This window comes from Schistocerca nitens, chromosome 1 (assembly GCF_023898315.1).
Source record: "Schistocerca nitens isolate TAMUIC-IGC-003100 chromosome 1, iqSchNite1.1, whole genome shotgun sequence".
In the NCBI taxonomy this organism is placed as follows: Eukaryota; Metazoa; Arthropoda; class Insecta; order Orthoptera; family Acrididae; genus Schistocerca; species Schistocerca nitens.
In genome coordinates, this window is record NC_064614.1 from 1,203,447,137 (window position 1) to 1,203,471,068 (window position 23,932).

The window sequence follows — 23,932 nt, forward strand, 5'->3', positions numbered from 1 at the left end:
GCTATTTTTCTTACATTTGTCTGTTCCAAAAGCCATATTTATATCATTGCTGAATACTTCTGTTATCTGTAGTAATTGGTTGAGTTGTTGATTTGTTGCTGCCAGTAGTTTTAGATCATCCATGTATAGCAAATGTGTGATTTTGTGTGGGTATGTTCCAGTGATATTGTATCCATAATTTGTATCATTTAGCATGTTGGATAGTGGGTTCAGAGCAAGGCAGAACCAGAAAGGACTTAATGAATCTCCTTGGTATATTCCACGCTTAATCTGTATTGGCTGTGATGTGATATTATTTGAATTTGTTTGGATATTAAGTGTGGTTTTCCAATTTTTCATTACTATGTTTAGGAACTGTATCAATTTAGGATCTACTTTGTATATTTCCAATATTTGTAGTAACCATGAGTGGGGTACACTATCAAAAGCTTTTTGGTAATCAATGTATGTGTAGTGTAGCGACCTTTGTTTAGTTTTAGCTTGATAGGACACCTCAGCATCTATTATCAGTTGCTCTTTACATCCTCGTGCACCTTTGCAACAGCCCTTTTGTTCTTCATTTATAATTTTGTTCTGTGTTGTATGTGTCATTAATTTCTGTGTAATGACTGAAGTTAATATTTTGTATATTGTTGGTAGGCATGTTATGGGGCGATATTTAGCTGGGTTTGCTGTGTCTGCTTGATCTTTAGGTTTCAGATAAGTTATTCCATGTGTAAGTGTATCAGGGAATGTGTATGGGTCTGCAATGTAACTGTTAAATAATTTAGTTAGATGTGAATGTGTTGAAGTGAAATTCTTTAGCCAGAAATTTGTTATTTTATCTTTTCCAGGGGCTTTCCAATTGTGAGTAGAATTAATTGCTTGGGTGACTTCATGTTGCAAAATTATCACCTCAGGCATTTATGGTATCATCTTGTATGTGTCTGTTTCTGCTTGTATCCATCGTGCATGCCTGTTATGTTGTACTGGGTTTGACCATATGTTGCTCCAAAAGTGTTCCATGTCTGTTATGTTTGGTGGATTGTCTATTTTAATGTGTGTGTTATCTATTGTCTGGTAAAATTTCTTTTAGTTTGCGTTGAATGTTGGTTTTGTTTCCTTCTATTTTCACTTTTTTTGTATCTCCTAAGTCGTTTGGCCAATGCTTGTAATTTCTGCTTCTTCTCATCTAATTGCTCTATCGCTTCTTGTTGTGATATTTTACCTAACCTTTTTCGTTTTTTTTCTGACATTTCATTTCTTATAAATTGTGTTAGCTGTCCGATGTCCTTTCTCAGTTTTTCTATTCTGATCTGTAGCCTGTGTTGCCATGCTGGTTTTGTGGGTTTCTTCTGTGTGTTGGTTGGTTCTGATCTCTGCCTAGTGTGTATATTTAGTGTAGTGAGTGCTCCTATATAAACCAGTAGTTGTAACTCTTCCATAGTTGTATATTCATTTATTTTGTTATGTATGATTGTGTTGATAGTTTTTATTGTTGTTTCGACTTGTGGGTTACTTGGCAGTCTATGCAAGAATGGTCTAATGTCTGTATTTGTGTCTTTGTATTCTATATATGTCAGCTGAAATTTTTCTTCTATATCTAACATGTGTGTCACTTCATGTTCTATTTGTGCTTGTTCTGGTGGCTGTCGTAAGATTTCGTTTTCCTCTGATTGTTTAATTGATGCGTGTTGTTCTTTGTTTGTTTGCTCTGGGATGTTTGAGTCCATTACTGTATTTTCTTCTTCTTCTTCTTCTTCTTCTTCTTCTTCTTCTTCTTCTTCTGATTGCACATTATTTTGTTCCAGTATTTGTTGTACTTGTTGTTTGGTGTTTTCTAATTCTGACTGGGGTATCCTGTTATTTTTGATTATTACACGGATCTGATCAGCTAGTCGTTGTTCTGTTAAAAATTTTAATTCTGGGTATCTGGTAATAAATGTTGTGTATACTTGTGATCTGTATCCAGTTGTGTTGGTTCCTAGGTTTGTTGCTTGGTAATAACAGAACATAAGGTGTCTATTAACTTCATCTGACCATCTCATCCTCTGCCTTTGTTTTCCTTCTAGGGTGGTTGCAGGAAGCATATCCTGCAAAACACCTCTATTTGGATTTAAATCATTTTCCAGTTGGCTAGCAGTGTCGTTACCATTGTGGGCGGGCATAGGGTTCAAGCGTCGTCCCCGACCATGACGGCACTTCTCCGAGGCTTCTTTAGATCTGTCCTGAACCAACTCATCACACTAAAAGGGGGGTTAGCCCTATTAGTGGTTGTTCTTTTCGTCGCCTTTTACGACTGGCAGAACATACCGGGGGCCTATTCTTTTCCTAATTATTATTATTATTATTTCTTTACTTTCTCAGACGTTAAGTCTGGTTGAGAATGGAAAGTGACGCGGACCTTGATCAAGCGTCACTTCCTATTAACTGTACGGTATGTGTTATATTGCATTTAGGAACTTTCGGGTAATTGAACATGTATCAATAATTACGGATTTCTGTAGTTGTATATATGTGTTTGGATGTAGCTGTATTGCATTGATGTACTGGTGGATATTGTGTGGTATGACTCCTGTAGTTGATACTATAATTGGTATGATGTCAACTTTATCCTGATGCCACACGTCTTTGACTTCCTCAGCCAGTTGGATGTATTTTTCAATTTTTTCTCCTGTTTTCTTTTGTATATTTGTTGTATTGGGTATGGATATTTCGATTAGTTGTGTTAATTTCTTCTTTTTATTGGTGAGTATGATGTCAGGTTTGTTATGTGGTGTTGTTTTATCGGTTATAATGGTTCTGTTCCAGTATAATTTGTATTCATCATTCTCCAGTACATTTTGTGGTGCATACTTGTATGTAGGAACTTGTTGTTTTAAAAGTTTATGTTGTAAGGCAAGCTGTTGATGTATTATTTTTGCGACATTGTCATGTCTTCTGGGGTATTCTGTATTTGCTAGTATTGTACATCCGCTTGTGATGTGATCTACTGTTTCTATTTGTTGTTTACAAAGTCTGCATTTATCTGTTGTGGTATTGGGATCTTTAATAATATGCTTGCTGTAATACCTGGTGTTTATTGTTTGATCCTGTATTGCAATCATGAATCCTTCTGTCTCACTGTATATATTGCCTTTTCTTAGCCATGTGTTGGATGCGTCTTGATCGATGTGTGGCTGTGTTAGATGATACGGGTGTTTGCCATGAAGTGTTTTCTTTTTCCAATTTACTTTCTTTGTATCTGTTGATGTTATGAGGTCTAAAGGGTTGTAGAGGTGGTTATGAAATTTTAGTGGTGTAGCCGATGTATTTATTTGAGTGATTGCTTTGTGTATTTTGCTAGTTTCTGCTCGTTCTATAAAGAATTTTCTTAAATTGTCTACCTGTCCATAATGTAGGTTTTTTATATCGATAAATCCCCTTCCTCCTTCCTTTCTGCTTAATGTGAATCTTTCTGTTGCTGAATGTATGTGATGTATTCTATATTTATGGCATTGTGATCGTGTAAGTGTATTGAGTGCTTCTAGGTCTGTGTTACTCCATTTCACCACTCCAAATGAGTAGGTCAATATTGGTATGGCATAAGTATTTATAGCTTTGGTCTTGTTTCTTGCTGTCAATTCTGTTTTCAGTATTTGCATTATCTATTCCTATTTTTTCTCTGTATCCCAGATATTTATAGGCATCTGTTTTTTCCATCACTTCTATGCAGTCGCTGTGGTTATCCAATATGTAATCTTCTTGTTTAGTGTGTTTTCCCTTGACTATGCTATTTTTCTTACATTTGTCTGTTCCAAAAGCCATACTTATATCATTGCTGAATAGTTCTGTTATCTTTAGTAATTGGTTGAGTTGTTGATTTGTTGCTGCCAGTAGTTTTAGATCATCCATGTATAGCAAATGTGTTTGGATATTAAGTGTGGTTTTCCAATTTTTCATTACTATGTTTAGGAACTGTATCAATTTAGGATCTACTTTGTATATTTCCAATATTTGTAGTAACCATGAGTGGGGTACACTATCAAAAGCTTTTTGGTAATCAATGTATGCGTAGTGTAGCGACCTTTGTTTAGTTTTAGCTTGATATGTCACCTCTGCATCTATTATCAGTTGCTCTTTACATCCTCGTGCTCCTTTGCAACAGCCTTTTTGTTCTTCATTTATAATTTTGTTCTGTGTTGTATGTGTCATTAATTTCTGTTTAATGATTGAAGTTAATATTTTGTATATTGTTGGTAGGCATGTTATGGGGCGATATTTAGCTGGGTTCGCTGTGTCTGCTTGATCTTTAGGTTTCAGATAAGTTATTCCATGTGTAAGTGTATCAGTGAATGTGTATGGGTCTGTAATGTAACTGTTAAATAATTTAGTTAGATGTGAATGTGTTGAGGTGAACTTCTTTAACCAGAAATTTGCTATTTTATCATTTCCAGCGGCTTTCCAATTGTGAGTAGAATTAATTGCTTGGGTGACTTCATGTTGCAAAATTATCACTTCAGGCATTTGTGGTATCATCTTGTATGTGTCTGTTTCTGCTTGTATCCACTGTGCATGCCTGTTATGTTGTACCAGGTTAGACCATATGTTGCTCCAGAAGTGTTCCATGTCTGTTATGTTTGGTGGATTGTTTATTTTAATGTGTGTGTTATCTATTGTCTGGTAAAATTTCTTTTGGTTTGTGTTGAATGTTTGGTTTTGTTTCCTTCTATTTATTTATTATTATTATTATTATTATTATTATTATTATTATTATTATTATTATTGTTGCTGTTGGCGGATTTTCCCTAAAAGGAAATCGTTAAGCTTATGACTTTGAAGGCTTGTTCTTGTCCTTCCAGTACTCCTTCATTCTCTTGGAGAGGGCCTCTTTTCTCTCCTCAGACCATTCTTGTTTGGTCCGCTGTTTTAGCGCTTCTGACTTTACTTCCCAATTGTCTGTGTGTTTTCGGAAGGTGCTTCTGTCTGTGGTGTTTGTGGTGCCAATTGCTTGTAGGTCTTTTCGGACTCCTTCCATCCAGGGTGTCGAGACTAAGTGTCTTGATGTGTTCTAGAATTTTCTTGGTGAGTCTTGTTTCAGGGAGTCTATCTAAATGTCCATAAAATTTAAGGCGCCTTTTTCTCATATCGTTCTCGATGTTCGAATATGCTTCTACTGTTGAGTTCTTCTGTAGTCTGTAGCCATCTGGTGTGGGTCTTCCTCCTAAAATTTTCCTCATGATTTTGCGTTCTTCTCTTTTGATTTCTTCAATTTTGATTTTCCTGTTGAGTGCTAGTGTTTCGCTGGCATACAGTACGGCGGGTTTGATCACTGTGTTATAGTGTCTGATCTTGGTGTTTCTGGAAATGCATTGTTTGTTGTAGACGTTTCGTACCATGCCTAGTGATTTCCGTGTCTTCTGTTGTCTGTCTTCGTAAGCCAGTTTCTCTGTTCCGGTCGGTTCGATGATTTCGCCTAGGTATCTGAAGTGTGTGACCCCTTTAATTTTGCCGTACTTGGTTGTGATGTCGTCGCCTTCTCTTGTTAGAACTTGCGTTTTTTCAAAAGAGATTTGTAGGCCGACTTTCTCGGCGCATTCTTTCAGGATTTCAATCTGTGTTTTTGCTGATGTTGGGTCATAGGTCAGTATCGCTAGGTCGTCTGCGAATGCTACGTAAGGGATTTCCAGTCTTTTCCTTCCTAATGTGACTGGTCTCCAGGTGTTTTGTCTCCTGACTTCAGCTTCCCATTCGCTCATTACTTTGTCCAGGACGATGTTGAACAATAGCGGGGATAGTCCATCTCCTTGTCTTAGGCCAGTGTGGATTTCAAAGGGGTCCGAGATTTCGCCCATGAATTTGACTTTGGATTTTGTATTGGTTAGTGTCTGTTCGATTAGTCTTCGGGTCTTTTGGTCTAGGCCTTTTTCTCTGAGGATTTGGATGAGGGACTTTCTGTCGATCGAGTCGTAAGCCTTTTTGAAGTCGACGAAAGTGCAGATGATTTTTTTGGGGCTTGTCATGTGGGATTTTATGATTGATTTCAGGTTGAAGATTTGTTCGGGGCAGGCTCTGTTGGGTCTGAAACCCGCTTGGTATTCCGAGATGGCGGGTTCCAGTTGTCCTTGCGTTCTGGTGAGAAGGCAGGTTGATAGAATTTTGTAGATGACCGGTAGCAGGGAAATTCCTCTATAATTGTTTGTGTCTGTCCTGTCACCTTTCTTGTGCAGCGGGTGAATGAGTGCGGTCTTCCAGTCGTCAGGTATGATTTCGGTTGTCCAGGTGTTCTGTATGATTTGTGTGATTTCGTTTAGCGAGTTTGGTCCTAGGTTCTTCAGCAGTTCTGCCGTTATTCCGTCTTCACCGGCTGCCTTGTTGTTTTTCAGTTTCTTTATGCAGTGGAGGATTTCTTCTTTTGTTGGTGATGGTGAGTCTTCCGGTGTGTTGGCCGGTTCTCGGGGTTCGAAGGTTGAGTTAGGTTCTGGGCAATTTAGTAATTTTGAAAAGTACTTCACGAGCTCTTCACAGTTTTCTTTGTTGGTAAGTGCCAGTTTTCCGTCTTCTTTTCTGAAGCAGAGGTTCTGTGGAGAGTATCCTTTGATTTGGTTGGCGAACGTCCTGTAGAAATCTCGTGTGTTGAAATTTCTGAAGTCTTCTTCGATGGAGTTTAGCTGATCGTTTATGTATTTGTGTTTCTCTTTTCTTATTGTTTTCGATGTTTGTCTTCGAATTTCATAGAAGTTGTCCTGTGTTTCTTGTGTTTTGTTGCTGTTGTAGTTTGTGAAAGCTGTTCTTCACGATTTTGTAGGGCGATTTCGCAGGTAGTGTTCCACCAAGGGTGCCTGGGTTTTCTAGTCAGCGGGATCAGTTCTTTGGCTGTGTTCACAATTTTTTGTTTAAAGCTGGTCCAATCTTTCGCCTCTTGTTTTTCCCAGTGTTCTGTGACGTTCGATTCTCTGATCTTTCTTGTATCAAATTTCGGTGAGGTCAATTTCTTTTTGTGTTGTCTTCTTGGTGTGAGTTTGATTTTGATTCTTGTTAGGTAGTGGTCCGAATCTATGTTGGCACCTTTTCTCACTTGGACGTCGTGGATTTCTTTCTGGTATTCATAGGAGATTGCCACGTGATCTATATGGAATTCGCCTAGTGAGTGGACTGGTGATCGCCACGTCTTTTGTTTCTTGGGCTTTTTCATCAGGGAGGTTGACATGATTTTGAGGTTGTTTTGCTGGCAGAGTTCTATCAGTCTGGTGCCGTTTTTGTTGGTGAATTTGTGTGCAGGGAAATTTCCTACTGTTTTTCTGTAGCGTTTTTCTCTGCCGATTTGTGCGTTGAAATCGCCTAGTAGAATTTTCGCATTGTCTTGGGGTATTTTTGCCAGGGTGGTTTCGAGTTTGTCCCAGAATTTGTCTGTTTCTTCCGGTTTGTCCTTGTTGTCTCCGTTCGTGGGGGCATGTACGTTGATGAGGGTGTAGTTCTTGTTGGCATGTTTGATTCGCATGGTCATGAGCCTGTTGTTGATCATGTTGACTTCTTTTACTGAGTCTAGGATGTTTTTGTTTACTGCGAAGGCCATGCCGAGGAGTGCTCCTCCTTTGCCGATTTTCCTGTTGGTTCCACTCTTGAAGAATCTGTAGTTTCCGTAGTCTATTGTGTCTGAATCCGTGTATCTTGTTTCTTGTAGCGCTAGGATCGAGATCTTTTGACTGGTGAGTTCCGTTGTTAGCTTGTGTAATTTTCCCGTTTGTATTAGTGTCTGTATGTTGAAGGTGCCAAAGTATGTGTGTGTTTTCTTGGGTAGTTTGCCAGAGCGCTCCGACTCGCCCTTTAGTACATCTCCAGGTCCCCCAGAATCCGAGTGCCTGGTTGCCGTCTTGCGACGGGTGGATCGTCCACCTGGGGTAATGTTGTTTTTAGGTGTACTTGCCATTACGCTTGTAATTCGTCTGGCTTGCGCCAGTTTGGTAGAACCAGGGATTTTCAGTTCCTGGAGCTCGTATCAGCCGCACCATTGGTGACAGACGCTGGCCAGAGTACCGGTGGTTACCACACAGACGTGTCTGGGCTTTTGTGTTAGTTTTCTTCGTTTCGCCGGATTTTACTCCGGGTACTTATCCTCGAGGATGTGATAGTTTTGGTCCGCCCCGAGTATTTGATTTCCTCGGTGCCACCCATATCTGGGAGGCTTTCCCCTATCCGCCACCTGGGGAGGCACCCGATGGAGGATCTATCAACCTCATTATTATTATTGTTTTCTTTATACAGTACATTGATGATTATCCAAAGGGTGGTCAACTGAACGACTGCTTAACCAAACTGTTATTCTCTTTTACATGCCGCCCTCACCCTGTTATGGTCCACAATTCAGAGCTGGTCAATCCACATTTAGCTTTTTAACATCAAAATTGCACTATAGTAAATCACATTATATGCAATAAAAAATCCTCAATTTTTGTTGCAATACTGGCACATACAACATCAATAACCTCAAACACTAGCAATTAAGAAAATCACACTAACTCTCCCAACTGCAGCTTTCATTATAAATATTGCATTTAATGGGAGTCCCACTCACCATACATCCATTATATTTTCTTCATAAGCCAACATTGCACATGACCTACTTTTTAACAGTTTAGCCCGGTGGCAGCTACATTCCCCATGTCAAGAAGTTCCCATAATTTCATGGTGCAAGAAGTGGCTTTCAAGTACTCTGTCAGCTATACAATTAAATTTACACAAGTTAACTAACTGCCTTGCTGTTATAAATACCTACTGATACAAAGTATAGTGGTTTGGTGAAGAAGAAAGCAAAAAACTGTCAGTTCATCAAAATGATATATTTCCACTCACCAGTATTTTAAGGTAATAGCATGTTGCTCAAATTAGCACCCCTGACCACAGCTGTAATTGTTAATATTTAATAAAAATTATTTTGTAAGATGACGTATCTCGTCTACCTCCAATCAAGGTGATTTATCTGTGAAGCTCTGCATTTAAGTACAAAAGAATGTACAGACTATAGAAGCTCAAGTCACTGAAGAGACAACACCACTTAAGGGACAATGACAACTAGCAAATCAACAAGAACCATAAACAATATAGTGTAAGGAAAAAAGGTAAACCTGTATTTGAAACATATATGTTGACACAGGTCATGCTTACAAACTCCCCCCCCCCCCACACACACACACACACACAAGGGGGGGGGGGGAGAAGAAAAAAGAAAAAGAATAAAAAAAGGCAGACATTGCTCTGTTATTTTAGTGTTCAACTAATGCAGTGCTCTTAATGGTCGTGTACCCTTACACATTCATATTCCTATATTTCTTTTTAACAATTCTAATTACCTCACCTTACTTAGCTTTATACTTACCAACAATTACTTCACTTTTGAGGGGCAGACATACAAACAGACCAGGGGCATGGCCTTGGAAACTAGGATGACTCCTTCCTATGACAACCTTTTAATTGGTCACTTTGAGGGAGTTTTTCTGGGATCCATAATCGTTCAGCTTTTGGTTCGGTTTAGACATACTGACATCTGTGTCGTATGGACTTATGGTAAGGCTGACCTGGGAATATTTTTGAAATTTCTAAACACACACTCCCAATCAAATTTCATAGGGTCCTATTCCGAGTTCCGTGCCACTTTCCTTGATGTTGACCTCATCCTTACTGAGGGACAGCTACACACTTCTGTTCACATTAAACCTACCAACAAATGACAGTACTTACATTTTGAGAGTTACCACACTTTACATGTCAAATGTTTCATCCTACAAAGCCTTGGCATTAGAAGCACATGTATTTGTTCAGATGCAAACTCTCTAGAGCAATACACCTCCATTCTCACCTCAGTCTTCACTGGATGTAATTAATTACTCCACCATCCTAGTTCAAAAAGCAACTTTCCTGGGCCATCACATCCAATTTTGGTACTACTGATACCTCCAAAAACAGCTTAGGAGTACATCTCATCACTCAGTATTATCCTGGTCTTCAATATATTAACCGATTACTGCCTAGCATCCGACTTGTAGGACCATTCCTTTCCACTGTTGAACAAGCAACAATGAACACTGCACAATTTGTCTGCATTCACTGTTGCCTCCAAACTTTCAGCTACAACTACAGTATTTGGAGACCAAGTTTCTTAGTTTGTGTTTATATGTCTTTGCATCAACATTAGTGATTTTTTTCCTGTGCACATGATTTGCTTTCTCTTTTGCCAGAAGTCTTATGAGGAAGATAAGTAAATTAGATTACTTAGCAATGTATTTGAATGTTGAAAGTCTATTAATACCTGCTGTATAAAATACCTGATGGAAACTAATAATCTCATACTAAAAAAAAATTGAATTGAAAATAGTGTCCTATAAATAGGACGCTGGGCTGTTACAAGTGTGAGTCAAAAGAAAACCTTAAATATTTTTTAAAATATTATTTATTGTGCAGAAGTGGTACAAAGCTGTATCACTTTTCAACATAATCTCCCCCACAGTCAATGCAAGTCCTCCAATGCTTACAAAGTGCATAAATTCATTTCGAAAAAAATTCTTTTGGTATTCCGCACAACCACTCGTGCACTGCGTGGCGTACCTCTTCATCAGAACGGAACTTCTTTCCTCCCATTGCATCTTTGAGCGGTCCAAACATATGGAAATCACATGGGGGGGCAAGGTCTTGTGAGTATGGTGGATGAGGAAGACACTCAAAATGCAGGTCTGTTGTACGGGCAGTGTGGAGCCTTGCATTGTCATGTCGAAAAAGGACACCTGCTGACAGCAATCCATGTCGCTTTGATTTGATTGCAGGCCGCAGATGACTTTTTCAGGAGAACTGTGTATGATACACTGGTGACAGTGGTCCCTCTAGGCATGTAATGCTCCAAAATGACGCCTTTTTCGTCCCAAAAGAGTGTCAGCATTACATTCCCTGCTGATGGTTCAGTTTGAAACTTCTTTGGTTTTGATGATGAGGAATGGTGCCATTCCTTGATCGCTCTCTTCATTTCCAGTTAGTGGTAGTGAACCCAGGTTTCGTCCCCAGTAACGATTCTTGCAGGGAAGCCATCTCGTTCAAAGCGCCAAGTAGTTCTTCACAGGAAATATCATTGGGGAGGAAGAGAGGGGGGGGGAGACGAAGGATGTCCCCACACGCAGAGCATTTTATAATGTACTAAAGTCTGATGCCCTTCCCCACCAGTTTAGGAATGAGGCCTGATAGTTCACAAAATTTCACCATTTTGTTAACACTGGTATCAGTATCTGCGAGGACGGTGGGCAAATGTCCAGCAAGACCAAGGGCTGCCTTATCATTAGTATACAGGACACACGTAGCCACAATATGCTGAACTGAAAGCGGCACGACACAAACTTCACAGAAATGTGGATCCTCTCCCCGGAGGAGGGAGCTATGTGTGAAAGGGCTCTGCCTGATGCGCAGTCTGGTAAGCAAAACCTCCTTCCAGCAGCGAGGCTGACACGAAGTCCACCAAGCTTTTGTGGTTGGTTTCAGTGACCGCAGTTTGTTGTCCGACACCTGCAACCATTCAGTCTCCCACTGACGCATGATGCATCTGTCAGAAAATGAGATAATGGCATGCAACGGGATGGGACATTGATGGACAGCACCATCCCAACATGCTTCCTTGGCAGCTTTACCAGCCATGTCGTTACCCTGTATCCCAACATGGCCAGGTACCCAGCAAAAGATCACCTTCATGCCACAGTATTGAAGCTGCTGTAAGCAGTCATGGATGAGCTGAATCAGCGGGTCTACTGGATACATTTGGTGAAGCGCTTGCAGTGCACTAAGAGTCGGAACAGACAAGAAAACTCTTACGGTGATGTCTGTGAACCCTCTCCAGTGCCATTAGAATGCCATATGACTCCGCATCATAATTTGTAAATTGTTCTGGAAGATGCACTTTAGAAACCCTATCAGGGAAAACCACAGAACCAACCGAGAGCATTCCCATGCTGGGATCCATCTGTATAAATAACAATAAAACGATGGTACATACTTAAAATAGTCGAAAACAAAGTTGTAAAAACCATATCTGGAGTACAATTTTTCGGGTACTGTGTCAAGCTTAAAATCACTTTGGGCCTCCGAAGACACCAAGGCGGTAGTGCGTTCCATCCCTGGGTGTGTATTTTCATGTCCGAGAGATCCAGATCCTTGAGGCAGGCCATAGCACATATACCAAATGGCTGGGTCGCATGGGGCCGATTCCTGAATAGTTGTTCGAAGGCGGGTTGTATCAATGAACTAAATGCCAACGACTGAGGCGACGCTGAGATTTTCAGCGCCTGTTGAGCCAAAAGGATACGTCGACGAATCCAAAGTGGTGGTTCACTAGCCTCTGCCCACAGACTCTGAACTGGGCTGGTCCGAAAGGCTCCAGTCGATATCCGAACGCCTGCATGGTGGACAGCATCTAACACCCGGAGGTAGGAAGGAGGGTCCGATCCATAGACTACACTTCCATAGTCTAAGCGTGATCAAACAAAGGCCCTATAAAACTGCAGGAGGCAGGACCTGTCTGCTTCCCATGTTTTTCCGCTAAGGCATTTCAAAATGTTCAACAACCGGAAGCCCTTTGTTCATAGGTCTTTCAGGTGTGGGAGCCATGTTAATTTCGAGTCAAATAATGAACCCAAAAAAGTGCACTGTGTCTTGAAAAAGTAAAATACAGTTCCCCGTTGTAAGCTCTGGTTGGTTAAAACTCCAACGAGCACGATTAAAATTGACACACACAATCTTCTCAGGTGAGAACCAAAAACCAGATTTCCAGCCTCCTAATGGACAGTTGTAGCTGCCTCGTCGTCGTCGTAAGATCAGAGGAAGAGTAGAAGATTGCAAAGTCATTCACAAACAAAGAGCATTTGACAGGGCTCCTGACTGCAGAGGAAATGCCACTGATAGCAATGGCAAACAATGTGACATTGAGGGCACTGACCTGGGGCACACCATTCTCCTGAACATAGCAATCAGACATGGCATCGCCAATGCGATAACGAGAACGCCTGTCCTCGAGAAAGGATTGGATCAGAACTGGCAGGCGTCCACGTAGTTGCCATCATGAAGTTGGCAAAGGATGATGTACCGCCAAGTAGTGTCATATGCTTTCTCGAGGTCAAAAAACACACAAACTTAATGGTTTTGGCGTAAGAAGGACTGTATCGCTGTCTCCAGCAGAATTAAGTTGTCGAGAGTGGAATGGTAGCGCCTGAAACAACACTGGGAGCAGCTCAGGTAGCCTCGGGATTCAAGCAGCCAGACGAGTTCAAAAATAGCCTGTTGACTGTACTGTAACCAATTTGCCCTTTGTATCATCCACCTGCGTGGCCTCCTGCTGGTCACTGTCCTAGGTGGCAGACGAATCAACATGGGAAGTCGTCACTAGAATGTAAATCTGGAGCCACTTCCCACTGAACTGAATCTGCAATAGCTGAGGAACAAAAGCAAAAATCAATAGCTGAAAAAACCCTGTAGCTGTGGAAAAGTGAGTCATCTGACCCGCATTCAGAAGGTAGCTATCCTCAGAATGGACGAGTCGCTCGATCAGCCTACGCTTGGAGCAAGTAGTAGTCGAGCCCCACAACAAATTGTGGGCATTTGAAGTCCCCCACAAGAAGGAATGGGCGCGGAAGTGCCTGGAAGAGGTCTGTCAGTGTCCCCCCCATCCAAAGTGTCATGGGGGGCAGGTACAAAGAACACACTGTGATAGTAAATGGTGAGAAAACTTTCACAACAATTGCTGGGATGAATGTGGCAAGAGGGACAGTAGAGGAGTGGTATCTGTCATCAAGAAAAATAGCCACTCCACCTTTAGCCCTGCCTACAGCAGTATCATCTTTCCTGTACATGTGGTAGCCCTGTAATGTAGGTGTGTCTGTGACTTTAAAATGCATTTCTTGTCTCATTTCAGGAGTCAGCTGCCGTGGCACCCATCTTGCAAACACTTTGTGAAACTGGACCACATCAAGCACAATGACCCATGACTAATCTGTAAACATGTTCCCAGTGTCATTCAGTGTCACTCAGCAGTTTTCCTTCACTATGGCTTCAACTGCTGCAATGTTCTGTGGAGTCACAACTCATTGTGCCTGACCTGGATGAGGAGCATCTTCCACTGAAGTCACACCATTTGCAAACTTCCTACTCCATTGTTAGACTTGCTGCCGTGACAAACATGCATCACCACACTGAACCTTCATTCGTCGATAAATTTCAATAGGTTTCACACCTTCACTACGCAAAACCGAACAACAGAACACTGTTCTTCCTTGGTGCAAGTTGCAAGTGGGGCGGCCATCTTTATACTGATACTGCGATGGTATGTGTGCATCTGCACTATGCTGCCACCTGCAGGCCATTCTGCACGCTGTTTGTAGCATGCTTACCAACTTACAGGATAATGGCGCGAAATTCTGATTTGTTATTACAAATTTATGATTTTCATTTGACTCACTCTCGTATTCTGATATGTACTGACAGAAAACATTCAAATAAGCCAAGCATGCTGTAGAATACTCTCTGAAGAGAGAGAGGCAGATATCACTGCATTACCATGTGTTGTCTGTGAACTGACAGATGAGGAGAGTTTCGATGATGAAGAAACAGGGTGTCCAAAGGTGCAGGATATTCCAGGGACAGTAGAAACCAAAGTGCTGGAGGATGACACTCCACGTTATTCTACAGCATCTCCATCTAGACCAAGAAACTGAAGTTCAGTCACAACTGTAAAATTATCGTTCTAAAAAGAAAGGGAGTGAACTAACAGCAATATGGTCTATGACAAATCCTAATTACAGTTATGGCAATTTAGGTAGTCTGGCACAAACTAACTGTTGAAAATACTGTGAAAGCTCTGCAAGATTATATACCACTGGACATTTTTGAGGAGTTGCTTACTTCTGAGTTCTTAACTAGCATTATGGAAGAAACTGAAAAGTGTACAAAACACTGGAAAAACAATCGACAGTATTCTACCTCAGTAGATGAACTGAAAGTTTTTATTGGTTTCTGAATTTTATGTGGATACCACACATTGCCCATCCAGAAAGATTATTGGTCTGAAGATGACGATCGGATGGTGTCCCTTGTAAGAAGTGCAGTATCATGAAATAAATACCTTGAACTAAAACCAATTTAGACAATAATGAAGCGAATGCTAACAAAAGTGATGGAGGGTTCAAGGTCACTACGAATAACAACTTCCAATGGTTCATATTATCTGTTTGAACTACCAGATTGGGTTCCATGCAACAGCTACAATAAGACAAAACAGTATCATTCATTGGCCTTTCAAAGCAGATAAAATCTTAGCAGAGAAAGATCGAGGACATTTTAACTCCCATCTCAACATAACCAACCAAATCACCATGGTACGTGGAATGACAACACCTGCATCTCACTGGAAACAAATTTTGACCTAACTGAGCCTACGGTTTCAGTTTCTGGATGACAAAATGAAAAGAAACTCGTCAAACAGCCTTATCTTGTGAGTCAGTACAACAAATATATGGGCAGTGTAAACCACCAAGACTGGCTTTTGGAGAAACGTGATCACAGTCATGGGAAAAAATGGTATTTGTAAATTTTCAGTAGCACTGTTGACATGGCTGTGGTAAACACATATTTACTCTACAACACTGTATCCCAGGAGGCCAAAAGCATCAAGGATATTCAAAGATACACTGCCACTTCATATCCGAAATTGGGGCAGAATGCAAGAAGCAGCACTGGCAAGACCAGTGCCATTGCCTACCTATAGGAAGAAAATTCTGGATACTGTGTGGCTGGATGAGAGGGGTCACATTATTGGAAAAAGAGAAAAGTAGTGAAGATGACAATTCCAAAATTGTTTAGGGAAGCTTATAACATTTCTTTATTAAATGTGATGTAATTTTACATCCTACTTGGACTTCCCAACTAAATGGTTCAACTGTAATTTCACCATCTAACTAGCTACTAATTTCTATGAATACTTGCTTTAAAACATTTAGATCAATAATGATTCAACACTTCAATAAATTGGGACTGTGGATTTCAATCGTCAACTTTTGCAGATCACCACCATTACCCTTTTCCACTAAGTGATATGATACAATTTCATTTAGAGATGAATGAAAAACTTTCATAAATTATTTCTCATGAACTTGCAAGCGCACTAAATTTGTTTTGTAGTTTGTACATTTAAATAAATCTTTCCCACTTTGAAATTTAGTGTTTCATTTCTAATTTACCTCGTATGATACCACAAGCGTTCTGCGTCCTCTCTATAAGACACTGATTATTTTTATTTCTACCATTGGCAATCAATAATTTAAACTTCAGATATATGGAATTTTAGACCATTTAAACATTTCCTTAAAAAGATTTAAAAGCAATTCACACTAAAAAAAATTGGGCATTAATGGGTTAATTAGCTACTTTGACAAGGCTATGACTTCCTAAAATCACGCCATGAAATGAGGTCCATTCTGTCAGACATTTCACCCACTACACGTAGACTAGCTTTCTATCGCCCCCCCACAATGTCTGCAATATCCTTGTCAGACCCTATGCTCCTTCTGCTCCCATTTCCCTACCCTATGGCTCCTACTTCTGTGGCCATTCCTACTGTGAGACTTGCCTATTGCACCCTCCTCGTACCACCACCTATACAAGCTCTGTAACTGGCAAAACATACACTATCAAAGAAAGAGCCACCTGTGAAACAACACGTTGTGTACCAGCTGTTACTTAAACAATGTTTGGAGTTATACATTGGTATGCCTACCACCAAGATATCAGTTAGGATGAATGGTCCTAGGCCGAAGGCTTATACTGGCAACAGACAATATCCTGTCGCAGAACATGCTCTGTAACCTCGCAGTCATGACCCAGGAACCTGTTTCGCCACATGTGCCATCTGAATTATTCTCCCAGACACCAGTTTCTCAGAACTCAGCAGGTGGAAATGTATTACATCATTGGTCCTCTTCACCCAACTGGCAATAAGTTATGTTAATTTCTTTCTTCTCTGTTATTATTCCTTTTTCGATTCCTCTACATCTTTTAGTTTCTGATCTGTCTATTTTTCCCTGTCCCCCATCTCTACCACTTACAATACACTTAGCTTTCCACTCTTCTTAATTCATGCATGTGTTTTGTTGGTAATCACTGTCTTGCATATTAACCTATCTTCCACATTTAAATGCTCAGGTTTACAATTCTCGTCCACTGCACCATTGCAATTCCAACTATGTCTTGCCTTCTCATCCGGTTCGACAAGTCTCCCCTGACCCCTGACCCAAAGATCTGTGTGACTTTTCTGAACTCTTCCCATTTCCTAAACCTCACCAGTCCCACCTTCACACTTCGTCTTCTCCCTTCAACCCTTCTGCCAGAAGCAGGGGTCACTGGCTCCGAAAGCTTGCAAACCGCAATAGCTTTACATGTGTTTTTTGCTGTCGCTACTTGGTGAATAGGTTTTTGTCTATACAATCATGCACTACGTGTAAGGGGAATAGCAAACAAGTGGTTTCAGTCTTACCCAGAAAATTAGGTGCAGAAGGCAGAGAGAGTTCACACATCTGCTGATGACAAATTTTTAGCAAAAGAATTATCAGACAAGAATAATAAATTTTAACTGCTCACAAAGTTTTTTCTAGATAGAAATGTGACATTCTAACATACTCTTTTCAACATATTAAGGACTATGGAATCAAATGATGTGTCTACAATGCTGTTCAAGATTCTTTCTGCCAGTCACTGACAATCACCAATAAAGTTAATGTAGCTATCTCACTCTAGTCACTATGTGTGGCAGGCACATCAGCTGTACCCAACAACTTCCACTGCTGTATGCTATGATTGCAGATCATGCTGGGAACCAAGTACTGTGAGTACTTGCCACCCACACACAACACATGGTTATGTCCAATTTTGTATCCGTATATTGTGTGAAAACAGCTTAAATTTTGGCCATCTGTCAGCTTACCTCTTTTTCTGCAAGCATTTCTTTGAACGATTTGATACGTATCTCCAGGGGGACAACTGCTCGTTCACGTGAAGCTCTCACTTCTGCTTCAATTGCAGCTTCCTTACCAATATCTATTAGTTTCTTATCACCTTTTCCTTCTTTATCTCCATCTGCAATTAATGACACAATCAATTTACATGGAGTCAAAAGATTATTGCTAATATGGAAACATTGAAAATCATGCAGTTTCATGTTGATTGTGATTTTTTTTTAATAATTTGACAGAATTTTAAATTGCTATCTTGTACAAATACGTAACTGCTTGTCCTGCAAATGTTAAGTAACAGTTACTGTGAAAAATAACAACTGTTACATTGCAAAACATAATGACTTCTGCAACTAATTTAATCTGTGATAGAAGGGCACACCTGTAGGTGTGTGGCAGATTCTGGTGCCACATTAATGGAGGGGGGAAAAAAAGAGAAAAGAAGAAAGAAAAAACAGTGACATTGGCAACACACAGCCTGACATCTGCATTAAACTCTCTCAAACTTTCTTATACATATTGCCTGATAAAAAAAAGTGAAGCACCCAAAGGACATGGTTGGATAACATAGGGGTGTGTGCGCATGCGCACACGTGCACGCACACACCACTGGCAGATACGTAACGGTTACAGTTGCAATTCTCTGTGACTGGCAGAAAGGCCATCAAAATGCATTAGAACCACCCGTGTTTAGTGTTGTTACCACACCTGATGGTATGTAAGGGACCTGGACTGTGTCAGATGTTAGGTGATCACTGAACGACACTGAGAAGCCATGCACTCTTTTGAGACAACTTTATCAGCCCCTCAGAGTGTTTGAAAGGAGTCTCATTGGCGACCTCCGTTTGGTCAGCTGGTTGAATGATGCTGTATCCAGATTTGTGAGGCGTTCAGTCATAACAGAGGCACAATTGTCAGACTGCATGGGAACATTAGGACAAGCATATTCATCAACGTTCCGGTCGACCATGTCTGACCAGCATTGGGACACTCGTCATATTGTGCAGCAAGCACATCCTAAGCCCTTCATATCTGGGCATGCCATCTAAGAACAAGTAATGGACTCCCTGCAACATTGTGTGTCATTGTACATCATCAGTCTGAGACTAGCCACAGCCAGACTAGATAGTTATTGTCCCATGTTTAGGCTGCCATTAACATCACAACACAAAACGGCTGCATTTGTAATGATGCCATGACCAGGAAGCATGAACTTCTGATGAATGGCATTGTACTGTGTGCAGTGATTAATCACAGTTCTGGACTATCCTGGTGAGTATGACCGTGACCTGGGCAAAGGGCCCTTTCTTCCAATGTTTCAAATATGCATGGCAGTGTTATGCCTGATACGGTGTGGGGAGCCTTCAGGTATGAATTCTGGTCACAGCTGGTAGTGACTGAGGGAATTCTTGTGGCACTATGGTAAATCACAAACAGCCGGAATTTTTCTGTGTTGCCTCTCATGAGACAGAATTGTGGTGCCATTTTTCAACATGACAATGCCGGTCCACACATGGCTTGTGTGTCTAAAAACTGCCTGCATGGTGAAGAGGTACCCCCACCACCAACAAAATTTCCAGATCTTTCCCTGAAAAAAATGTGCAGGACCAGCTCGAATGTCGACTCTGCCCCAGCAGCAGTATCCACTATATCAATGACCTGTTACAATAGTTGTGGGCCAGCTTGCCTCAGTAGAGGATGAAATGGCTTGACACAATTCCCAACTGAATCAGTGGATGCAACCAATGCACAGTGGGTTCAACGTCGTACTTACAAGTGGATACATACTGCCAAGTACTTTGTGAATTTCACTCTGTATTGTAATCACCAAAGTACCCGCTCATACCACCTCAACCCACAAGATTTCATTTCCATTTCCTCCTCCGCTTCTACATACTTTACCTTTCTTTTCTGAGGCAACAATATTATCGATGTAGTTCTTCAATGAGAATGAATTTCTGAACGATTTACACATCCACAATGAACTGCGCAACATCTCATTAACCACTGGAAGCAACAACAACAACATTTGCATTGACTGTGTGAATAAAAATGAAAGAAAAAGTAAATGATGCAAATGTCCACTGAAGAGTTGTGGTCCACAGAGTAAATAAGACACTGACTGTCAGCTGGTAAGGTGAATATACTTGTTCATACGTTACTGGTACTGGCTGCTACTTCCTCTAGCAGATAAACAGGATGATTATCTGACAAAACTACAGTGGAGCAGCTGACATTGAAACTGAGTTCCCAGATGTAACATCTCAAACTAAGTCACCTGTATGGGTTTATAATGGATGGTTACTGTGCCTACAGTAAAGAAGACTGTGGTGGTTGTCATAAGGATTTTGTTTAAAATAATACCTTTCTCATATTCTACTAACATATGACATGGGTATATCAGATGTTAATAAGAAGCTCTGCTCGCAACCATTGTCCAGCTAATGTTAATGTGTGAGAAATGTCCTTTGGATCATTCACTTTCTCTGAAATTAAAACAAAAATATGTGGTTATTCTTGGAAGATCAAGATTCAAGAAAAAAAAAAAAAAAAAAAACGAGTGGATGGGAGGTTAGCTTCAGTATCTCAAGCACTTTCTGAGAGATTCTGCCAATGTCAGTACACTTAGTGCAACGTCAACTGTCAGTCATTCTCCGCCTCCCCTCCTCTCCTCCCACTGCTTGGATCAGACAGTGATATAATATTCAACCGGTTATAAAATCACGGTGTTTGGAATGCTTTTCATCCTCTTCTCCATGACTTTTGATTTTCGTATGTACACAGTGAAGAGTGGCAGCTAGAAAACTATTTTGCTTGTTGTCTGCTGACAAAATGTCTTCCTTGTTTAAGAAGTTCCATTGCTTACTTCCATCTTCTAGATGTGCATTTTTACCATAATTCATAAATACATAAAATAACATGCATGAGACAGAGAGGCTATCCTGTTTTTATCTTCAGGAGCCTAAATTCTTAGTGCTTTTAAAAGGAGCATGTGCCTGCCCGAGCACAAGTGCTTGCGCGCTCTCTCTCTCTCTCTCTCTCTCTCTCTCTCTCTCTCTCTCACACACACACACACACACACACACACACACACAGAGTGCAATTAGTAAAATAATAAAATATTTAAGTTTCAAAATGCCTCTTCCTACAATTTCCTGTGGTATGTAAAGAGTTAATTTAGTGTCTTAATCATAACATTCTTTTGGGAAAATTTAAATTTTATGGCACAGAACATATCAATAAAAACTGGTTTACTCTCGATTTATTTACATAATAGTGGGAAGCACATAATTATACTGGAAATTCAGTCAGTTTGGGTAAGGACTCATCTTCCGACATTGGCTAAATAACTATCTGTGTGCTACATAGTACGACAAGACCTCCATTTATAGTATTAAATATAAATCATATTCCAACTTGTGTAATGAAATGTTCATTTTTTGTTTTTGTAAATTAATGCTCAGAAGGGGTGGGGGAGGGGCTGGGGGGAGGAGGAGCAGGAGAATGTCAACACAATTCTGCTTGAGCAAGGAGGCGCTGTACAACCTCACTCTCATCACAACCAAATTCGGCATCATCTGCGCTGAGTGTGGTTGCCGATTTTTGTCACTATGTCAAAAAATTATTTTCTTTGCACACTTTCTCTCACTAATGTCATAGTAAATTATATTCACAATCCCTTCTGTAGTCAGAGATGTCAGTGACCATCATGTGAAAAAAGCATTCATAAGATTCCTGTATACAACTGTTATATGCGTAATCATACTAAAACACCTTCACAATAAACATACTCCCTTACGTAATTTGTAATCAAATACCATCCAAAATTCTATTCTCAACTTAACCTGATTCCTAAAGAAAGGGTCAAAATAGGCTGCCATAAAAACAAACTGTGCACTAAAGAATAAATTTAACATCTGATGCTTTTCAATGAAAACGCATGTTACAACTGATCATGGTGATTGAGCCGTTCATTGCTGATTGATAGAACAATGTCTGTCACTTATCACTTCTTTCACCTTTAGCAATGTTCGTTAATGTGGATATGACATGCTGAGTTGCATCATGGTTTGGAGTCTGCATTTCAACTGTTAATTCAACCTATAGGTGGGTAGAAAAGTCAATTTAACAGTTGGAGGAAGGCAACAGCCACCAGCTGTAATAGAGCCACACACAGTAATGCACTGTGGTATTCAAACTAACTTTTGTGTTTAAGACAGCTTGACCTTTATAATATCATTTTCACTTTCACTGTTAAAATGAAGGCACTAACAAATGATTTTTTTCACTGAGAAAATTCATTGTGTCTGTAAATCAGATGAAGAGTTCATAATATTGTGTATACAATATGTATGAACTAAACTGTCATATATCACAAAGAATTGGAAACAGTACAACGATAGTACATGAGCAGGTTTCTATTCAGTTTTTCCATAGACTATTTACTCCAACCTACATACAGAAGTAAAATTTTAAACTTTTATTTCAAATAACATCTTTTGAAATATTAATCCATGACATGTGTCTATTATTTCTAACAATACTTTTTTCTGATCTACTGCAAGCAATTTATGCTTGCAGTATCCTCTTATCAGCCCATTGGTGTATAGTTATTCTTGCAATTTTGATTCCAGAATAGATAAATTCTTGCATTTGCTTGTGAGGTTTCTATTTATTATGCATGCTATAACGTTTCCAACTGCTCATTGTGGGAACCCTTGGTTTTCATTTATTTTAACATTACTTCTATTGTAAATTTTGTTATTGAATTTTTAAGTATTTGTTGTAATGGCCAACACAAATTCAGGTTTCTCTGCCTGTTTTGTGTTTGGTACACACTCTTAGTCATATTTTGAGATGTAGTACAAGATGTTAAAAGGATATGTTAGAAACAGTTCAATGATTCATACAACAAATTGTGCAAATTTATTTTCAATGTCTATTTTTGTTACATTATGTTCACTTAACAATGGTAGTGGTGGATGTAGTGCTGGTGGTGATGATGGTAGTGGTAGTAGAAGAAGAAGTAGTAGTAGATGACAAAATATTTGCACAATTAAAAAAATTAACAGTATAAAACATATCTATTAAAACGGTATTAAACATATACTTAAATTGAGATCTGTAACTGAGAATTATCTTATTTAAACCCGAAACAATTGTTTGATAACATTCTTGTATTCTAAAACAACTGCTGGCTTACTACCACCAACTGCTGCTGCAGGACTTCATTTTCTTCCTGTATGTGACCTACCAACTAAAACAGAAACACAATTCATATTGAATTTTCTGTACTATTTGCTGTCAATGCAAGGAGGTGGTAGTTAATACATATTGGACACACTAACATCACAATGATCATGCTCTTAAGTCCATAAAGTAATCAACACCTGAACTAAACAAAGGTCTTCACATTTGATGTATAGCAAAATAATTCAATTATTTGGATTGCTGAGATCTAATTTCTGTTGGTGTACCAAACTCAACAATTCTCAACAACTCTTGTTTCAGTGAGAGAAAGGGGGGGAGGGGGGGGGGGGTAAAAAAAGAAAGAGATATATACACAAAGCTACTTTCTTCAGACACACTGAAAAATTAAGCTGCAGATGTTTTGATCTGACAAGGGGATTTTTACTGCCAATGCCTAGGCAATTTCTGGAATTACTACTGGCCCACTTATGAAGCCAGAGAGATTGTTTTAGCATCAAGAATTAGGTTTTTGGTCAGTGTTCACAACTAACCATTTTCCTTATGATGTGAAACCAACATGAAAAAGCTTTAATACAGTACACTGTTAATGGTGAAGCCATCACTGAGAACAGACTTCCAATCTTTACAATTGGAATTTGAAGTCTCTTTCTATTATATGCAGGGAAGTGCTGAAAAGATGGTAAGTTGAAACATCTCATTCAACCAATGCATACGTCATAACATAGAATTTGTTATCA

The 23,932-nt window shown here is 39.8% G+C and overlaps 1 protein-coding gene across 1 annotated transcript in view; it reads right to left on the minus strand.

The window, feature by feature from the left end:
- Positions 1-23,932, minus strand: part of LOC126201124 (transcription elongation regulator 1) — a 266,120-nt gene that overhangs the window by 118,634 nt on the left and 123,554 nt on the right. Inside the window, exon 11 of the mRNA XM_049936763.1 lies at positions 17,957-18,108. Within this exon, the coding sequence (XP_049792720.1) occupies positions 17,957-18,108 (152 nt within the window). The remainder of the gene's footprint in view (positions 1-17,956; positions 18,109-23,932) is intronic.